General features: G+C 39.2%; 2 protein-coding genes across 2 annotated transcripts in view; one reads left to right on the top strand and one right to left on the bottom strand.

Annotated features, from left to right (window-relative positions):
• LOC124269965 (calmodulin-regulated spectrin-associated protein 1-like) overlaps positions 1–19,702 on the bottom strand; it is a 59,852-nt gene that overhangs the window by 14,063 nt on the left and 26,087 nt on the right. The window contains 12 exon segments of the mRNA XM_046704964.1: positions 1–955; positions 1,327–1,435; positions 1,716–1,807; positions 2,409–2,541; positions 3,268–3,471; positions 3,932–4,070; positions 4,246–4,390; positions 4,656–4,741; positions 5,067–5,176; positions 5,555–5,660; positions 7,524–7,574; positions 7,577–7,621. Coding sequence (XP_046560920.1) covers positions 1–955; positions 1,327–1,435; positions 1,716–1,807; positions 2,409–2,541; positions 3,268–3,471; positions 3,932–4,070; positions 4,246–4,390; positions 4,656–4,741; positions 5,067–5,176; positions 5,555–5,660; positions 7,524–7,574; positions 7,577–7,621 — 2,175 coding nt within the window.
• LOC124269979 (cartilage acidic protein 1-like) overlaps positions 13,675–19,702 on the top strand; it is a 36,217-nt gene continuing 30,189 nt past the window's right edge. Inside the window, exon 1 of the mRNA XM_046704979.1 lies at positions 13,675–13,742. The gene's annotated coding sequence lies outside the window, so the exon portion shown is untranslated. The remainder of the gene's footprint in view (positions 13,743–19,702) is intronic.

Here is a 19,702-nt window from a genome sequence, read left to right as displayed (position 1 = left end):
TGACGATTCCGTGAAGGAAACGAAAGAGAGTTTTTTCAAGTCAGCTGTCTCTCTAGCTTTATGATCATGGTGTATCTTATGTGATTCATGATCAGAGAAGTCCCCTGAGCTCCTACTGCTCGACACTGAACCATCCCGAGATGTTGTCCTCCGAATGTGAACACCATCTCCACTGTGAACAACAGGAATCCCAGCTGCTCTAGCAGTTTCTAAAGTATGATCTTGGTCGATTGTGTAACTAGCAGTCACCTCACTTTCATCTGTGTGTGAACCTCCACTAAGAGTTCTGGGAGACTGACTCGACACAGGAGGCAATGAAACCTCCACAGAGATTTCTGGATTTATATAGAATGCTTCGTAACCCTTCTGTTGAGAGTCTGGGCTTACGTAGTCGCCATCACCTGCCCGACCTGTCAGCAGTGCATCAGGGAGAGGCGTCACAACAGTTTCATCACTACTCGTCACTTGACTACTGTCTCCTGGAAGAGTTACGACAGCTTCAACAGTTACGTCCCCCTGACTGGGTGTCACTGAGCTGCTGACAGGCGAACTACGTGACTTTCTAGGCTTTGTTGGTGATGATTTCTTTCTTTGATAAGGATCACCTCTTTCTTGGGCTTTGGTGTGGTTTGAATGTTTTTCCTTTGCCGGACGAATAATAGCTGGCATTAATGGTTCCAGTTTTTCACTCCGAGAACTGTTCATATTTGACTGACGTGAGTTTACACTCTCTATCTCTATGTAATCAGGGTGACTTGGATCATGCAGGTTTGATGGCACAGTCTGTCGGTCACTGAACGTTGGCTGGGGCGACTGACTTTTGTCCTCGTCAAAATTCCAGCTACCAAGCTGGTCATCAGTAAAGCTTTCATTGAGTTCCGAGTCAATGCTCACATTTGCCAGGAGTGCAGCACTGTCTTGACTCTGGTTTACTGATGTCTTCACACTTTGAGGCCTGCAAACCAAACATCAGGATTTAAAACATTAAATCAATAACAGTATGTATCTGTTATTTCTACAGGTCCTCATCATGTATTGTCACAGTGTTGGTTAGCTAAATAAATGGAATAAACAAGAGAATAAATAAATAACGTCAAACTGCAAAGGGTATAGGGTACATCATGGCAAAACAATTAAAAACAAAATGAACTGAAGTTTGTTTTAAATTTGATTACAATATCAATACATTGAGGCTTTGGACACTCAAAACAAACATCGAAAAAAATAAAGTCAATGAAAAACAGCTTGATAGAGGTTTAATATATTTGTAAGTTCACATGAATTACGCTAGTCCCCTAAGTACAATGTGTCACACGACAAGCTCACCTGTGTGGTGTGGACTCTTGTTCCTCCCAGGCTATCACAGACTGACGGATGGTATCTCTCTCTTGAGGTGAACTCAGAGAGTGGGCTCTGCGGGGGTGTTTCGGTGGTTCTGTATGACAGTAACAATAAAATATGTACAAGGCTAGACATACCTGAGACACTGAAAATGTAAAACATAATACATAATATGAAAATAGAAATGCTTTGACTTTGAACAATGTTTAGTTTGCTAAATTTGTCTTTCACTATGAACCTCATATCACCAGAATTAGCAGACATTTAAAAAAATTGGTGTTCTATTGCCTCGTAAAAATTCAGTAAAACAAGAAATTAATTTACCACCCCGATTTCCTACTTATTTATTTTCTCAATTGAACAACTAAACGAACCTAAGTATCGAACAGGTTCTTCTTCATTGACACCTGTCTTGCCTTGGTGGCGTTTGTGCAACAATGGTCCCTGTCTTGGTGGAATCCCCGATCTGGAAACAGGGGTAAAGGCAAGAGTTATGTTCTAAATCAAACATTTAACACCTGGCGTTATTCAGATATAATTAGGTGCCATCTGATAATGGGAGCAGAATAAATGTTTTCCCCCTCACTGGTTAACTAATTCTTCCATAAAGTTTACGAGCTACTGTCATGTCCCTGTAGAGTATGTAATGATTTATTCTGACATTTGACCTCTGTGCTGCGACAGCTTTGTTTAAACTGCATCCTCAGGAACTTGGTGCCTAAAATTTGACCTTTATTGATTTGCTCTTATTCCACAGACTGTAATATTCATGTAATGTATTACAATCAATAAACTGCATCTTAAATTTCCCCTTCCCACTGAAGCAATTAAAGCAATCCAGATTGAAGGCCTGGGTTTTATACTATTAATTCAGCAGGAAGGGCAAATCCATAATAACTCACAGCTTGCTGTTTTGATCTCAATCCAGCCCTCTCAAAACCATAATAAATTATACTTTTCCAAATTCTCCAACAACCCCCTAACTTCAAGAACATCAAGGATTCCTTTGTCCCTGTTCAAATTGTCTAAGGCAATTTGTCTCCAACACAAACTGCATGGTGACTCACGATGGACTTGTGGCTTTGTTGAGCTCAGGGTTACTAGTAAATCTTGTATCCTCTGCCTGATGGAAGCTGCGCTTGGTGGCATTGCTGACTTGTGGTACACCTGACAGAGCCTGACCAGTGCCAGGTCGGGAACCTGGACAAAGGGGAGACAAGCAGAACCACTTCAGTCCACACTCTTACACCTTAGTTTCAATACAGCTAGTCTGAACAACCTACCACAGGTCCTAAAAGTGAGTGAATGTCAGCATGATGGCACACTGTATTCAATCATATTTGGGCCTGTAAAGCAGTCCTTGACATCATGATCAATGATTCCTCCCATGGGGTAAGCTGTAACCACAAGGCCCCCGTTTTACAAAACAATCTTAGCGCTAAGGTGATCTTAACTCCTGCACTGTAACACCACACAATGGTAGTTGTAGCACTAAGATTGCTAGGTGGAATAAGGCACTGATCCTCACTTTAATGGGCTATGGACGGCATACCGTGACATTACAGACTATTTGTGCCCTGGAATTGCTCAAAGAGGAATTCATTAAAGAGAGTGATTGAGTTGGGTATTACGCTACAATATCACAGCGGGGGACACCAAAAATGGGCTTCACACATTGTACCCATGTTGGAATATGAACCCGGGTCTTTGGCGTGACAAGCGAATGCTTTAACTACTAGGCTACCCCTCACCCCAATTCATGAAAACACAATACTGAGTTATACAGTGACCACTAAGTCAGTGCAAGGGTAGATATTGTGCTTCAATAATCAAGATCTCCATTTGGATAGGCATTTGCCTTAGGGCTATAACTTAGGCATTTCCTTATGTGAAATCAGTCTGAAAGATTTTGAATTTCCATCATACCATCAAACTTTTGTATCTCAAACCAATAGAAGAGTTCTCCAAGAAAGGCTAGGATGTTTTCACGGAGTGTGTGGGGTGTATACAGTAGGTCTTCATAGGTGAAAGGGAAGCACCCAGCAGGCATGTTGTGCTCACAGAACGTCTTCACCAGTCGCAAGTTGTACAGTGAGTCCGCAATACCCAGGTTCTCTTTCAGGCAAATATCTGAACAAACAAAGTCTGAATTAGTGAAAACACCATTTTCTAACCAATTTCTAACCCAGAATCCCTACTGTGCAAACCAGTGGTTGATGGAATGAGCCAGGTCATGTACTGTAATGAGTATCAGGTTAATGATCATAAGTATCAGTCATGTCCAAGGGACACAACTCTACACCACATATTGTGGTGTCTTAGACAACTGGGCAAGCAATGCCTCCATCACCTGGGCAAGCAATGCCTCCATCACCTGGGTAACTTATGCCTCCAGTATGGAACACAAAAACATAGAGAGTACAGTCAAAGGGTGACTTCCTTCTACACTGATATGCTTTACTGAGATGGAAACATGACAAGCCTTGGAAACATGACAAGCTTTCTTTTCACATACATGCATGGTACTTGTACAACAAGCATGGAACACTAGCACACTGCCTAAGGATTGTTGAGAGGGACATGAACTTACCACTATAGCTGAGCAGGTTTGGGCAGTAGAAGCTGAGCAGTACAGCAAGAGAACAGCCATCACTGAGGTCGGCCATTAGGTTATGTATCACAGGAGCTTGTGTTGGCTCTCCTACTGGTGTCCGACTTACAATACGCACCTGCAAGTATGTAAGGAATTGAATTGTAATTTCAGAGCCCCTGTAACCTTACACAGAGAGAAGGGTCAACAAAACTCCTACTACAGATCACATGCTGACCACTATTTATCATTAATCCTGACCACCTCTATTGTGTAACATAAAGGGGCCAACACAGATAGATGAGGAGACTTACTTTCTGATTGGTCTCCCCTTGAAGCACATGCTGAGACTTGGGGTCTCTGCTCTGGGCCACAGAGCACACTTTGTTGATCCAGAAGATCACAGTATCTTCAGCCCCAGATGGGAGCTCACTTGAAGCATTGAATGTTGTAATGCGTCTTGAAATAGAAAGTAAACTGAATTATCTACATTATCTCAACACATAAAGTTAGAAATAAAGAATTTCTTTGACTCAAAGACAAATTTGAGAAAGTAGAAGTATTATTACACATCTTTGACCCATTACAGTACATACCTACCCTTTTGTCCACTCAACTTTTTGAAATCATATTTGGACAAGCTTACAAACAGTATGTGGTTCAGATATCTATTATTTAGATAGTTTAAGTAGAACTGTGTTCATTTTGCATCTGAGTTACATACCTTACTGCCTGCACAACCCTTTCTACTGTGACCTGTTCACACATGTACGCCGCCATCAGTGATGTCATCAATGACACATGGGCATCCTGAAGAAAGAACTTAATGTTTGTTTCATGGAATACACAACCTGCTTATGTAATTCATATAAAGTATTTCCAATATAAAATTAGACAGGGGATGACTGACGTGTGTTTGTATGGTTTGTTTGTTGTAATACATCACAGACAACAATAATCTGCCCATATTAGGGCAATTAGACAACACATGGTTAATGTTATGATCAATATCAAATGAACTCACTAATCTTGATCAACAAATCAATTCTAGTTGACACTTATAACAAGCAAAGCTTTACTTATGATCATGCCAATTGTGCAACCTGACAGAGAGTGTATGTATAAAACTACTTACCATATTGAATGGGGCTGTCTGAATGAGGACAGTTTCCGTGACGGTGGTGTCATCTGAGCCAGTTACATAGATGCCTTTCCGAGACAGCACCTGGATGATACTCCAGTGACCTGCACAACATTCACAGTCAAATACATTTTATGGTCATAATTCATTAACAAATTACATTCCATGGTTTCAGCACGACTTGACATTTTCATTACTGATACTTGAGGGAGGAGACATTTATCAGTTTGGTGAAATCCTCTATCACATGTTGGCATGCTGATGACAAACAACTAGAACACTGAAATTAAGCATGAACGTCAAGGGGTCCTTGTTATATTCCTATAGCCAAAGTTGAAGACTGAGAGGATCCCTAGATTCAAATACAAAAGGAGCAATCTCAAGGACCAACCTCAATTTCAAACCCTGAAGAAGGATAATCAGAACATTAAATGAATTGAACAACATTGAATCTAGGAGAGCACTGAATGAGTTTCTCTGACCTTGCCACTGTGACGATGTGTTGGGAAACATATTGGTGCATGCTTGACAGTAAATCTCGCTGGATGTCAGGAGGCGAACAAGGTGTGGTTTGATCTGCCATGTTCCCTGAAAATTCATAACACAAATATATTACTTAAACAACATACAAAGGAACAGTCATTAGATAGTAGCACATATCTTGCTGTACTCGACATTCTGTCAGCGTGAGTGAGTTAAGTTTTACGCCGCACTCAGCAATATTCCAGCTATATGGCGGCGGTCTGTAAATAATAGAGTCTGGACCACACAATCCAGTGATCAACAGCATGAGCATCGATCTGCGCAATTGGGAACCGATGACATGTGGCAACCAAGTCAGCGGGCCTGACCACCAGATCCCGTTAGTCGCCTCTTACGACAGGCATAGTCGCCTTTTGTGGCAAGCATGGGTTGCTGAAGACCTATTCTACCCCCGGATCTTCACGGGTACATTCTGTCAGCATTTTCCACAGAAGCCCCATGGACAATATGGATGAGAATTGGTTCCTAGCATCTATTGCTGGATACACGAGGAAACCAAATGGATTAAGAGGTCTGACTGATTAATTGTGTCTTATTTTACCCTGATTGCATGTTTTGTTAACGATCAATAACTGGATTGTTTGGTTGAGACTCCATTATTCACAATCTGCTGTCACGTAGCTGGAACACTGCTGAGTGTGGCAATAAAAACCATACACACACAGCGGCATGCAAGACTGGGATGATCAGGAGAGAGCATCATGACTGACAACATCTCTACAGCCAGATCATAGAAAGGTCATTCACCCATCTTCACTAACAGAAGAAACTTAATCTTCTGCTCTTAAAACCACAGTTGCCTTTCATTAATGCATGTGTCCAACATATGAATCAATCTCTACATGGTGCAACAAGCTGACTTGAAAGAAATTAAGTTCAATGTAATCCTATCAACGAACTTCTTTGCAACTATCTGACGCAAGAAATCAATGTAATCACAAACAAGCAAGCTGACATAAAGGACCTACAGATAGGTGAAGCATGATGACTCACAAGATAAGCTAGTCAGTCAGGCTACGGATACCAAATTTTCAATTACATCAACAAAGATATAGCCAGCATATTGTGACCAGGTTGGCACCCATTTCTCACACACTGTCTACAGTTATATTTTAGGTAAAGGCATCAAGCCTTTTCAATAACATCCTGAGAGCAATGATATACTTCCCATCAAAAGTTTAGACTCACTAGTGTAAATATAACATTGGAAAGATTATTGTCATGAGTTCAATAAATAATAAAAATCAGTGAAAATTGGCAAATTTTTAACAAAACTTTACACCAGAAGGCAGCTGTTCACATGCACGATATTTGCACATGCTTTTCAGCACTTTGATGCATGATCCTTGTGCAATTCATCTGCATAAGGTTTGCAGCTGGTTCGCCTAAGTTAGTGGAGAAATCAATCTTCGATGTAACCACATGTATATACATAACATATAGTGAGTGTTTTAAGTGGGTCTAAACGTTTGATGGGACCTATATATAAGATTTTGCACAACTTATCCACTCACTGGACTGTAATAAAAAATCCAGTGAGCATGATGAAATTAGGTTCAAGACTGTTTTGGACTACATTAAAACTGTTTTATGGCGTCTTGGCATAAGGGGAGAGAAAGACCAAAGTGATAAGGGTTGAGGATATTCTCCACTTTGGTCAAACCATCAAGTCTGAGTAGAGGGCGGCTGAATAATCATCGTCAGGTTGAACGTGAATTAACAGATCCTGGCAACGCCAAGGGATTCAACTGAATACAACAAATTACACTCATGTGTTGTGCCAGTGAAGGTGGGAAGTCAAAAGAACTGATCAAAGCATACAACAATATCTTAAATCTGAAAGGTTTTTTCATTGTCTTTTTTTTGCTTGTTGAGTGATGTGTAAATTATATCAAGTTCAAGGCATACCTGATCTGTTTCGTAAAACGGATCCTTGAACTCAGCTGGTATGGAATCCCCCGATATGCCTTATGTAAAATCCATGACAGTGAAGCTCTCAGTTTGGCCTGCAAACAAAAATGTATCGATAAATATACATGAAACATTTTCCATCCTCTGAACAATAACATGTCTTCTTTCACAAAATGTATTAATAAAATTGCAAGAAAAATTGCTTCAAACATAATTTCATGTAAAGCTGTGCTTTCCATTGGGGTATATAGCTGTCTCATCCTATTCATATATACCGGTACACGTAAGATTGTCAGACATATGTGAAACCTGACCAGATCTGTGTTAGAACTGATCTTAAGCAACCCATACTTGTCGTTAATAGGCAATTAACAGGATTGGGGTGATCAGCCTTACTGACTTGGTTGATGCATGTGATCATATCCCAATTTCATATTTGAAACAATGCAGGAATAAAATATGAATCAATACAAGTAAGTATGTAGTATGTTTTGTAGGAATCATGACATCGCTAATTGTTACCCTGTATTTCTGTGTCAAACCAATGGTGTATTCCTTGAGTCTCAAACAAATATTAGAAGTATAGGTACTGAAGATGCCAACTTTATAAAGGAAATCCTCCGTATCTAAGGGCAGTTACATAAATATCACATTGTGGTATGATTCATTTGCCATATTGGTACACCCTGACATATAAACAGTCATGCTTCTATTCACTGTCATAGGCGTCATTGGCAAAATTGATATTTCAAGATAATACAAATTCACCAAGATCAATATGTTAGATCGCCAGCATATCATTAATCATTACAACATATCATCACAAAACGAATGGAGGGCAGTGCTAGATGCAAGCTATAAAAACAGACAACACATCCAATGAAGTGATCCCTGACTATGTCACGGTGACGTCTCATGAAGTCAATAAACATGAGCTGTAGGTGCAGGCCAGACAACATGGCTTCACATCAACCGTTAAACACATAACACATATTGATCACTGTTTTGAGACATCAGTGCACAGGTTGATGGCAAATACTTGGAACCATTCACAACAGATGTTTTCTATATATGCAAACATAATCATTTCAAGTTTGGAATGTTAGAATACTTCAATAACAACCTGCAGAACAGACATCACTCTTGACATTTTGTGGTGAAAATGTAGCACTTTTAGAAATGAAAAGGCTATCCTCAATGCTTTTGTTGCCTAATTTTCATTAATTTTTAATTTAAGGACAATAAGAATTTATTTCCTTGAATTTGAACACTGGGTATCAAAGGCTTTCTAGTTCATTTGCTCCAAATATAGATCATATACCACTTTTATGCCGTTTCTAATTAAATCAGAATTGAAACCAAATCTAAATATCAACAAACCCATGATGGCAATAGGCACCAAATTTCCTTCTCACAATATTTTGAAGTGACTTGTTCATATTAATTCCTTGCTATGTAGTGGTTAGGTTTACCACTGTTCTACAAATAGCCTGGCATTTCTACACCACTGTGTGGGTGTGTAAACAGGAACACCCTACGTCCTCCCATGTCTCTTGACACAATTGTCTCAAACACAACACTCATCAGATCAGTCACACACAGGGTGTGGTCGGGTGAGACAGAGTTAAATAGATTGTTATATATATCTAACTGTGGCAGGTATTGCTAACCAGGAGCCTATGAACAATAATGCATACTGAAGCATCTGTAACTGACTAATGATCTCATCCCTTCAGAGGATTGGCTCAAGCATGAAATACATGTTTAGGCCATATTTAACAGAAGGAAAATTAAAACTAAAATATTAATTTTAAGAAGTTTCTAAAGATTGTACATTAAAAGTTATTGTTAGTTGGTTGAAACAGAAAAAAAAACATGACATGAAAATAAAGTTGTTACGCTGTTTTAAAGACAGACTTGTCAGAATGAAACATGTTTGTGGACATTTTGAGTCACGGACCTGTAAATTTGGCCAGGCTGCAGCTTTGTATTGTCATACATGTATTTCACTTGTTTAGAACGACCACTTCAAATTTCTACTTTCTTACAGACCTGTTTGAATCGATATGGTTGACCTTGCAGAAATGAAATTTTCAAGTAAGTCTTTGTCAGTAAATAATCTCCACATATTATTTTAACTGTGCTTTGCTTTGGTTACAAAGTAGTAACAGTTTTAATATGGATAAATCTATAAACACTGTCATCCTACCTCTGAAACAATAACATCTTTAACACCTTCCTGCTCATGCCTTGCATCAACGTCACTGTAGCTGTAGTCGCTCATATCTAGTGAGTCTTTGAACTCCTCTGTATAGCCCTGCCTGGTACATGGATCTGTCTGATCACACAGGGAGTCTACGTAGATAGACTCGTTATCATCATAAGCTTCATTGGCTGAAAACATGTTAATGTCCACTGAGTCAAAGGAGCAGCTGATCCCTTCCCGCTGGTACCTTTGTGGAGTGATAACACTGTCATCCACCACAAACCTCAGCACCATGTCCCCATCCACCAACTCATCACCATCATCGCCAGTTTCTGAGATGTTCAGGAAACTTGTCTCCGTGGCTTGACTCGAGACACTGTCGCTGTCAGAGTCAAAGCGAAATCCTTCAAGATCAAGATGACCATCTTCATTACCTGAAGTTGAGAATTTGTGTTCAGTCTTACAATCTCTTTGATCAGCGTCACAGTTTTGTGTGTGTTGGGTCACTGCATCAACAGTGGTGACAAAATCCAGTCCTCCAGTAAGAAGGTCATCATTTTCAGGGCCAACATCTGTGCTAAGAATTCCACCCTCAGTCCACTCAGGGCTGGAGATTGTGTCAAGTCCAGCTATGTTATCAAGATGTTGGGGTGAGCACAGTCCTGAAGAAACATGATGATTGTCTTCTTCAGCTGTTATTACATCTTTCTGGTTAGATGCATTGGAGTCATTGGCTTCAGTTTCATCTGTTTGTTTCTGCCAGGCCATTTCAAACATGGAAGTGACATGCTGCAAATCTTCCAACAGAGCAGAACCACCTTCATCAGCTGGGACATGTTCCTTGTGAACAGATTGTACCCTTCTTTTCCCATTTAAACTGGTGTCCTTATGCTGTGACTTCCATTTTTCTTGAGTCATCTTATTAACACTAGGGACAAAGCGCAGGCCTCCAAAAAGTGAATGACCACCTGTATCTACCATGGTAGCCTCATTGTTGAAAGTTCCTTCATCTCTGTCCCCATGAAGGTCCAAGTCTTTATCCCTCATCTGTTTCTGACCAGTCAATTTATTCATGGAAGTGACAAAGTTTCCTCTAGCAAATACATACCCACTTTCTTTAACATTAGGGGCAGTGTGAACAGCACCTACTTGTCTATCCACATGGAAGATGGCATCCTTGTCCTCACTTAACTGTTTCTGTTTTTCATTTTGTCAACAGAAGAGACAAAGTGCAACCTACCCATTACTGGACAGCCGCTTTCACCTGTGGCAGTTCTGTTGACAGTGTCTTTACTAGTTTTCCTCCCTACCCAATCCGATGTCCCTTTTCAGCACATTTCGTCTTTGATGCGTCCTCTTTGTAAAGGGAGTGACAAACTGCACCCCTCCCATAACTGAATGCGTTCCGTCTTCATTGGCAGGGCCCTCTTTACTAACAGCGGCTAAACTTCTGTCATCATAAAAGCAGATGCCCACATCGGGTGGTGTCCATTTCTTCTGAGCCATGGCATCAAAAGACAGGTCTCTTCCAAGTGTGTCACCAGGAACAGCTGTTTCACCATCTTTCCATCCACTGATACTAGTGTCTTCATCGTTATTTATCTGTTTCTGGCGAGTAAGTCTATTCCTACTGGTGACAAATCGCATTCTTGTCAGGAGTGGAAGACCACCTTCTACACGCATCATAGCGAGTTGATTAGCTCTGTCACAACATGTCCACTGACCGGTTCTGATGTCATTCATGTGAGACTTATGTAGAACATCCCCGGCCTTTGGATTTACATTGATATTCTCATCTTCATTGTCTTCATCATCTTCTTTGACCTGATACAAATCATGAAACCTAACCCGCTTGTGAACAGTGTTCTTTCCCTTAAACATATTTCCAGTTCTATCACAATTCCTAGCTCCAACTTCTGAATAATCATCTCCAAAATGTTTCAGAATAGGTTTCCTTGTGTTCTTAAATCCACGTCTCTGTCTTCTGTTGAAATCATAGTTTTGTGGATCTGAACCAAGTGTAACATCTTTTCTATGCATGTACCCAACAATTTGTTTTTTCGTTTTTGGTCTACTGTTCCCACTTAAGTACCTTCCAGAACAGTTATCAATTGATTTAGTTCTTTGTGTCTGACTTTTCCCTCCACTCTGCTTGTTATTCAACCCAGTTGTGCAAAATGCTTGTTTGCCCTCGGACTGGTCCTTGTCAGTGGATTGTTCCATGTTTGACTGATGAATCTGATCATGTCTTGACTGTGTTTCGCCTACCTGCTGCTTCTTGTCACCATCAGTCATACCTTTGGGTGACTTCATGTCATGCTGTCCATTATTCTTGTTTACTGAAGGATCATTGTCAGATACACACTTCTTCTTTGAGGCAGTCTTGGTAGCAGGCTGTGTCTTGTCTGAGGCACTTTTAATGACTGGATGTTTCTTGTCTGAGTCAACTGTGTTAACACGAATTTTCTTCTCTGAGGCAGAACTATCAACTGGATATTTCTTGTTTGAGGCAGTTTTGTCAACACAATGTTTCTCATCTGATGAAGTCTTAACCACTGCTTTTTTCTTGTCGGATGCAGTCTGGTTAATATGATCTTTCTTGTCTGATGTTACCTTGGCAATATGTTGTCTCTTGTGTGGTGAAGTGTTGGTAATCATCTGCTTCTTGTCAGATGGAGTCTTAGCAGCTGAATGTTTCTTGTACGATGCAGTGGTGTCAACTGGTAGTTTCTTGTCAGATGGTGTCTTAATAACAGGATGTTTCTCATCTTTCAACTTGAAATTTTCTACATGCTTCAAACTTTCTGAATTATTATTTCCTCTGGAATGCTTGTCAGATTCAGACTTGCTTCCCATCTGATTGTTGTCTAATTCAGAATTGTTTCCTTTCTGATCCTTGTATGAATCAGACTTGCCTCCTGTCTGATCCTTGTATGACTTTTCATCTGACTGATTGTTGTCAGATTCAGACTTTCCAACTGAATCATTCTTGTATGAATCCGATTTACTTACATTCTGACTGCTGTCTGTCTCAGTCTTGCTTACTGCCTGGTTGTCATTTGATTCAGATTTGCCAATAGACTGTAGGAACTTCAATATAGCCTTGCCAACAGATTCATTATCATCCACCTCATTGTTGCCTTCAGACTCCTTGTTATTGTCATCAGTCCTTTCTGTGCATCGTTCAGTCTTGTCTGCTGATGGTTCATCACCCAACTCTATCTTTCCTTCAAATAACTTCTTTCCGTCAAGTACTTCAGCAGTACTGACCTCATCTTTTTCTCGATCTTGAGAATTTCCCATTATTTGTAATATAGTATAGATGCAGCCTGCACTGTGCAGGTGCCCTTCGAATGAAGAGCGAAAATTCCAAATATGACAAGACACAATATTTCAACAGTATTGCATCTAGTAACGGCAATTTGAAATGTTGTTTTGCAGTATCACAGTTCTGCTGAAGGCCACATCCAACAAAATGTCACTACAGAAGATTTCAAAATATACCTGCCCATGAAAACCACTTCAGGATCACCTTAACATCACGAAACCGAGAATCCAATGTTCTTGTACAAAGAGTGAATGTTTTGAAAGGTTTAGAATTCCACCATCACACCTTGTTGATATTCATCAAAAGAAATCCATCACAGGTTGATGTGTTTTCTCCTGGCAACATGACAATTATTAAGGACTCGTGACTATGGCATCCATGAACATAAATTATTGTGACTGCATCCAACTGACTGACACAATATATGGGAGGCTAGCTTTCTCACCTGATCAATGTATTTAGGTGCTACACTCATGCAACAGGTGGCCAGAGCCTTGTTGATTTTCAATAACATTTCACTCGAGTCCGTTACTTCAAATGCTGACAGAGGGATATTGTGAACTACTTCAAATTACCAATAATCAATGATTTAGTCATACAAACTGGAAAGGGTTAAAAGGCTTTGTAAAACTGACAGTAACAAATTATGGCTGTGTGACCATACAGAAGACATCCTGTTCAGGTAGGTCAAGCTTCAGAAACATTTAACCACATTAACCATTTTAAATATAACATTTGGAGAGTGACAGTGTTAGACTAGAGGCTTCACCAAATGATGTGTTGGTACAATGGTGTCAACAAAACAATAGTAAATAGTATAATGGTAGAACCAGTGACACATGGCCTCATGTAACACAAACAAGCCAGCATCAAAACAACTCCAACTTTATCACTGTTTTCATTCATCTTAGTATGAGACAAAGAAGTATGAAGGTACTATGACAAAGTTTAAATTTTTCCTTAATTTGTTTCCTTTTAAGTTTTCTTTAACACAAATGATTAATATCTTTATGCATTAATCAAAAGGGCACAGCCAACACATAGAACACATTTATGACATCGAGGATTGTGTGCTGGGCAGTGTTTAGGGGTGGGCAGTTTCAGCAGTGCAACTGATAATTCTATGGACAGTAAATACTAACAAAATTTTGTTCAGCAACAAATGTGAAAGCCAAAATGGCCATTAAAAGTACATTCTTTACAACTCCTATTTTGATATTTAACTCGAATGTTGAAGAACCATGCTTGGAAAAGCATTGTATATCATATCCTAGAGTAACTTGCCAACATCCGGGTGCCAGGATCTCAGTACTTTAGAGTTCTTCAGCTTCACTGGTGTGTGTGTAAATGTTATGAAGGCATATTGATTGATGTGGCAAAATTCTACTGCAGCAAATAGTAAACAAGACTTACAAATGCGATGGGAAACATGAATCTTTGGCTTGTAACAGTGCATAAGTAAATTATAAATATGACCTTAAACATTAATCACAAGTCATGTGTACTCTTTGTATTCTTTTTCTAAAATCAACATCTGTAATGTGACACTGTTACAGACTTTAAATTTAGATGTCAGGTGAAAGGGCAGCATCAGACTCACAATAATGAAGGACTCCTATTTTGCTAATCATTCCGCTGTAGTGTGTGTCAGACAAGGCAGACTGAGGTTCTGTCAACTGTTAAATTGAAAGTATTCAGTGCTGTAGGTTCTCATAAATATATCTGCGGTCATTAGAAAACAATAAAGGAAGAAAAGCCGAGGCTGAGGAAAAAAAGAATGTCATTTACAATGTCACATCATGCCATAACGTGTGATTAATTCATTGATAATCACTCACCTCTCCGATATTAAGGAGGCTAAAATAGATCTGTAACACCTATCTCAGCCAGATAATTTATTAGGGTAAAGGCTACTTTAGAAACAGATGCATACTGCTTTAATAGGGTTTATGGACTAGCACATCCATCATTATTAGGCACCATAGTCACGGTTACCAGCTGTTGGGGAAAATACTGCCATGATACATGGTGAACTGAACAGAGCAGGGCGGAAACAGGATAAAAACTTCTTGACAAGTACAAGATGTATATGCAATGTTTAAATGAATCGTAAATGTCAAGGGCCTTTGTCGTCACCCTATGAGGTCCCTAGATTAAAATCCCACTGAATCAAGGAAACAGGACCCTCTTTAATTTCTAACACTAGCTTATGCTTGTTGGATCGTTTTTTTAAAACAAAAACTAAAATGTGCATCTTCCGTTCAAGCACCTCTTATATAATATGTACATCACAGGTTCCATGTGAAGAATTATATCTGCTTCTTTGCAAATAACTTGCACAACACGTAACAACCGTAAGGGCTTCCCTTAACCTTGGCCTACATCATCACCCACAAGATCTACTTATTTCATCAGATTAGTGACAAATTGCCTCAGTGAATCATATAATCTTCACTGGATTGTCAAATCAAAGGTGCTGAAACCACCCACATGCACACATGTAGTACATGCCATGTCAATCTCAATCATTTAGATTGTACATGATGACTGTTCTGGGCTATCCATTCAGAGTCTTATCTGTGTTTATTCTGATATGGTCTTGTTCTCAGTCTGGCTCTTCCTTCCGAGGGGGCACCTGCACAGTGCAGGCTGCATCTATACATTACACAACACATGTAGGGCAGACACAGTGGCATCATAACAGATTAAGCATCAGTTACCTCAACATTCCAGTCCCAGTTTTCCATTCTAAAGATAACATTGATTCTTTAAAGCATCATGCTTCTGTCTACATCTAAATTACATTCGCTAATCACTAAGTTAAAGGAAGATAAGCAGAATTGTGTCTTTCTGTCAGTCAAAAGGGCTTGGAATATCCATTCTGTATTAGTTCACAGTCAGACATATCACACAGTGACTGAATGGATGTTGCAATATTTCCGATATATCATGGCACCCTTTTAGTGACTCTGAAAATTGCAAAACAATGACAGAAAACAAAAGCAGTATCCTTGGTATCTTGGTACACAGTCAACCAAGCCATGACCCTATTTAAATGTAGCCACTTTAGGTTGTACACATTCTAACCTGAACACACACACACACACACACACACACACACAAGTTTAGCTACAAACACATCAAATCCTTCAGTTCTATAGTTACTACTGTAATGCTATACATTCTTACATTAGATGTCCAAAATGATGGCCCTTATTTAAGAAATCAAGGTATCATTGGAACATATTATTCTGAAAAAGTCTAACATTGCTTTCCATACGTCAATTCCCAGGCTTCAGGCACTTTGAAGCACTCCATCCACAGGGTTGAAGTAGAAAACTCAAGACCTTTCTCATACCAACAGAATCCAGAGTGTATAGTGCCTATATGCATTATAGCATGTGTGTAAGTAAAACTGATGGTTTCTAGCATTGGGGCACATTCTGGAAATTCCAATAATGGCAATACTCAGTAGTCTGGAGAGAGACAGGGGGAGGTAACTGTGACTTTTAGCACTGGAGCATACTCTGGAAATACAACAGTAGGTGGTAGTCATGAGGACAAAGGGAGGTAACTGTTACACCCAACACTAGATCACCCATTGGAAATGCCAATACATAGGAGGAGGTAGGAAACCAAGAGCTTGGGGGGTCAAAAGGAAATAGGAGGAGGTTAAAAAACTGTTGAATACATGTTACATTTGTTTACAAAAGGACATTCACTTCAGTAATACTACCATCAACAAGTGTAGCATATCCCTGCCAAGCCACACTTGATGTTTTGGTGAAGGTACCATAAAGTACTGGTGGCCTGAAGCATTGAAGCTCTGACTCTAGTCATACTAATACTTGAAGGTTGGCAACGGTCAAGTGCTTCAAGCACATTTTCTAAACTAGCACTGCAGTTATTCCTCTGACAGACAACAAGTGACCTCCTCCCAGTCTGTACAACATAATTTCCCATATATTAGGATGAGAACGAGAGCCTTCACCTGTGTTCCACATCTGACCTGACAGGTAATTATACTGCATCAGGTGTTATCTGTGTGGCAGGTATTTTGGCACCATTTTCCCCTGCATCAACACGCATGTAGTCTTGTCAAGACTGACATGAAGGAAACAGGCATTAGATGAAACATGTCCTAAGATGGGTTGTGGTATTCATCCTTTGATAACAGTTAATCATCCACATGAAATATATACATGTATGAAGCAGGAACAGGTTGTTCAAAATAATCTTTGTGCATAGAAAGTAACATCTGAACATTATGACTTACGATAAATGTAACATTTTAACCAAGGGAAAGGGGCCAAGTCTGTTGCAACAAAATGATGTCACAAGGTGTTAGGTACTGATCAGGAATTAAAATCAAAATATTAATTTCTTTATGCCAAACCTACTATTGGAAATGCCTATCATTCCATGATGAACGACATAACTGTAAACTGACTGCTATAATTGTTGGATCTGAAATAGTATGAAACAACTCAATAGTCCTGTCAAAGGTTGAGCATACATCCTGTGATGATATGTTCTTGGTTCACTCGATACCAACAAGCTCCGGCTCATCATTATGTTACAACCTTTAACAGTATGTGATACTAGCTGCCAAGCATATCAGCTATCAACAGAACTAATATATTCAACAACTATATTGCTGTATGACTCCATCCCAACAAGAGATATTCTAATCTATTACCTAGCATTTATGAATGGAGTCATTTTTATATCATATATAGTATTAAATACAGTACTTTGGACATCAGCCATTGTAGTGTTCTTGTGGTGGAGATCCCAGACAGGGCTTACATATTGCCAAGCCCACAACACAGGATAAAGGTCAGACTATAACAATATATTGATCGGCCATAAATCTATCCCATACATGATACACTATCTTCATGAATACGTTACCACCAATAGCCTGATGTATCATCTTCAACAGGAGCTCAAAGAACTGCCATTCTTTGTAAAAATCATTCACAGTAATACAACAATTATACATTCTGTAATTTGTCTAGAGATATTTCTCAAATACAATTGTCACCAGGTTATAATCCTTATCATCCAGGCAAGAACAGCAAAGTGATCTTGTCGGTTCCTTGGACACCTGGATGTCACATTGAGAGTTCAATAACGTCCAAGAATAAGGAATCCATAAATCTGCATGTGAACTATCTCAACATGTAAATTGACACGCTCTGTAAAACCAGGGTGCTGTTGTACAAAACAAACTTAGCACTAAGACTACCTTAAGTCTATGTTAAGGAATTAGAGTTACGGTCACCTTAGCGCTAAGACTGCTTTGTACAGCAGCACCTAGAAAGATGACACTTAACTTGTAGATAATTACAGTAATCATGAATAACTACACACAAGGCCAACATGTCTGCATCAACATCAGGTATACTTTTCTATCTGGTACAATCTGGTCTGTATCAGTAATACTCCACTTGCCGTGCTAGCAGTTGTGCTTCCATTTTCCTTTCCTAAAAATACACCTTCAACAAGTCTTTTCAAACACAAAAGTGATCTTTGTAGCATACTGGTGTAAGGCATAAATGGTACTTTGGAAATGACTGCTAATAGCCTGTTATCAGCAAAGCAGTGAAAGCCTAGTACATGGTTATAGGTATTAACTTCTTAACCTAAATATTATCTAAATACTGTTCCCTTAAATAGCCTGACTGAAGCAAAATCATTTGGATCAGGAGTTTCTTTGTACTGAATGAGTCAACAATCTCTGAATCGTGGTGTTAATCCAACCTGTTCACCTGCCTCATAATTACAGGTGTAATATTTCTGTGGCTTGGAGAGGCAATTTCACACACCAGTACAATTAAATGCACACTAACTCTTCAGCTATGTGAAGTAGTGACGATAGGTCCCTGGATCTATACTGAGATTAATACCACTTCAATGGTATTTGTTCAGCTCTGGACAACCAGATTTCATACGAATATTCTACTGACAATCTACATGTGCATTATGACTGATACAACTGCTGAATGTGCTTCTTGGCAAGTTATGCAACATACATTTAACAAGTTAGAATGTTTCCTTATTGTTTAATTTAATGTATAACCCATGACGTTTGGATCCAATAATCAGCTCAACCACTGCTATCAGCAAGTTCAACAGTCAATTTCTATGTTGAAACACCATTAACAGCAAACAATAGGTCTGCACTGTATTAGCAGTATACTGGTATATCGCAATACACTTTTCAAACGATACGTATTGCAATATTTTTTTTCGGAGAACCGTTATATTGGGACAAGAACATACATGAAGTTTTTGGGATTATCTTTATGGCTTAAATTAAAATCTACACAGACTTTTCACAACAAATATTTCCTTCGTTATTCAATGACAAAACGGCATATTGTAAAACTATAATTACATAAAAAAGAAAATAGAATCCCTGACTATGCAACCTAATTTTGAGATTGCTGTTATCAGAACCATAACATATATGTTCAGGGACTTATAATGTAGAAAATAGGATTGACATGCACAATTAGTGTCACTCACTGTCAGACACTTAAGTTCCCAATATATTGCAATACGAGTACCCGATTCGCAATATATTGCAATACAATTTATTAGCCAATACACAGCCAAAGTAAACAACACGGTTAA

The sequence above is a fragment of the Haliotis rubra genome, unplaced genomic scaffold, assembly GCF_003918875.1.
Source record: "Haliotis rubra isolate DU_JTF1 unplaced genomic scaffold, ASM391887v1 Scf149, whole genome shotgun sequence".
Lineage (NCBI taxonomy): Eukaryota > Metazoa > Mollusca > Gastropoda > Lepetellida > Haliotidae > Haliotis > Haliotis rubra.
The sequence above is the reverse complement of the archived record's forward strand: the minus strand, read 5'-3'. Positions and strand labels throughout refer to the sequence as shown.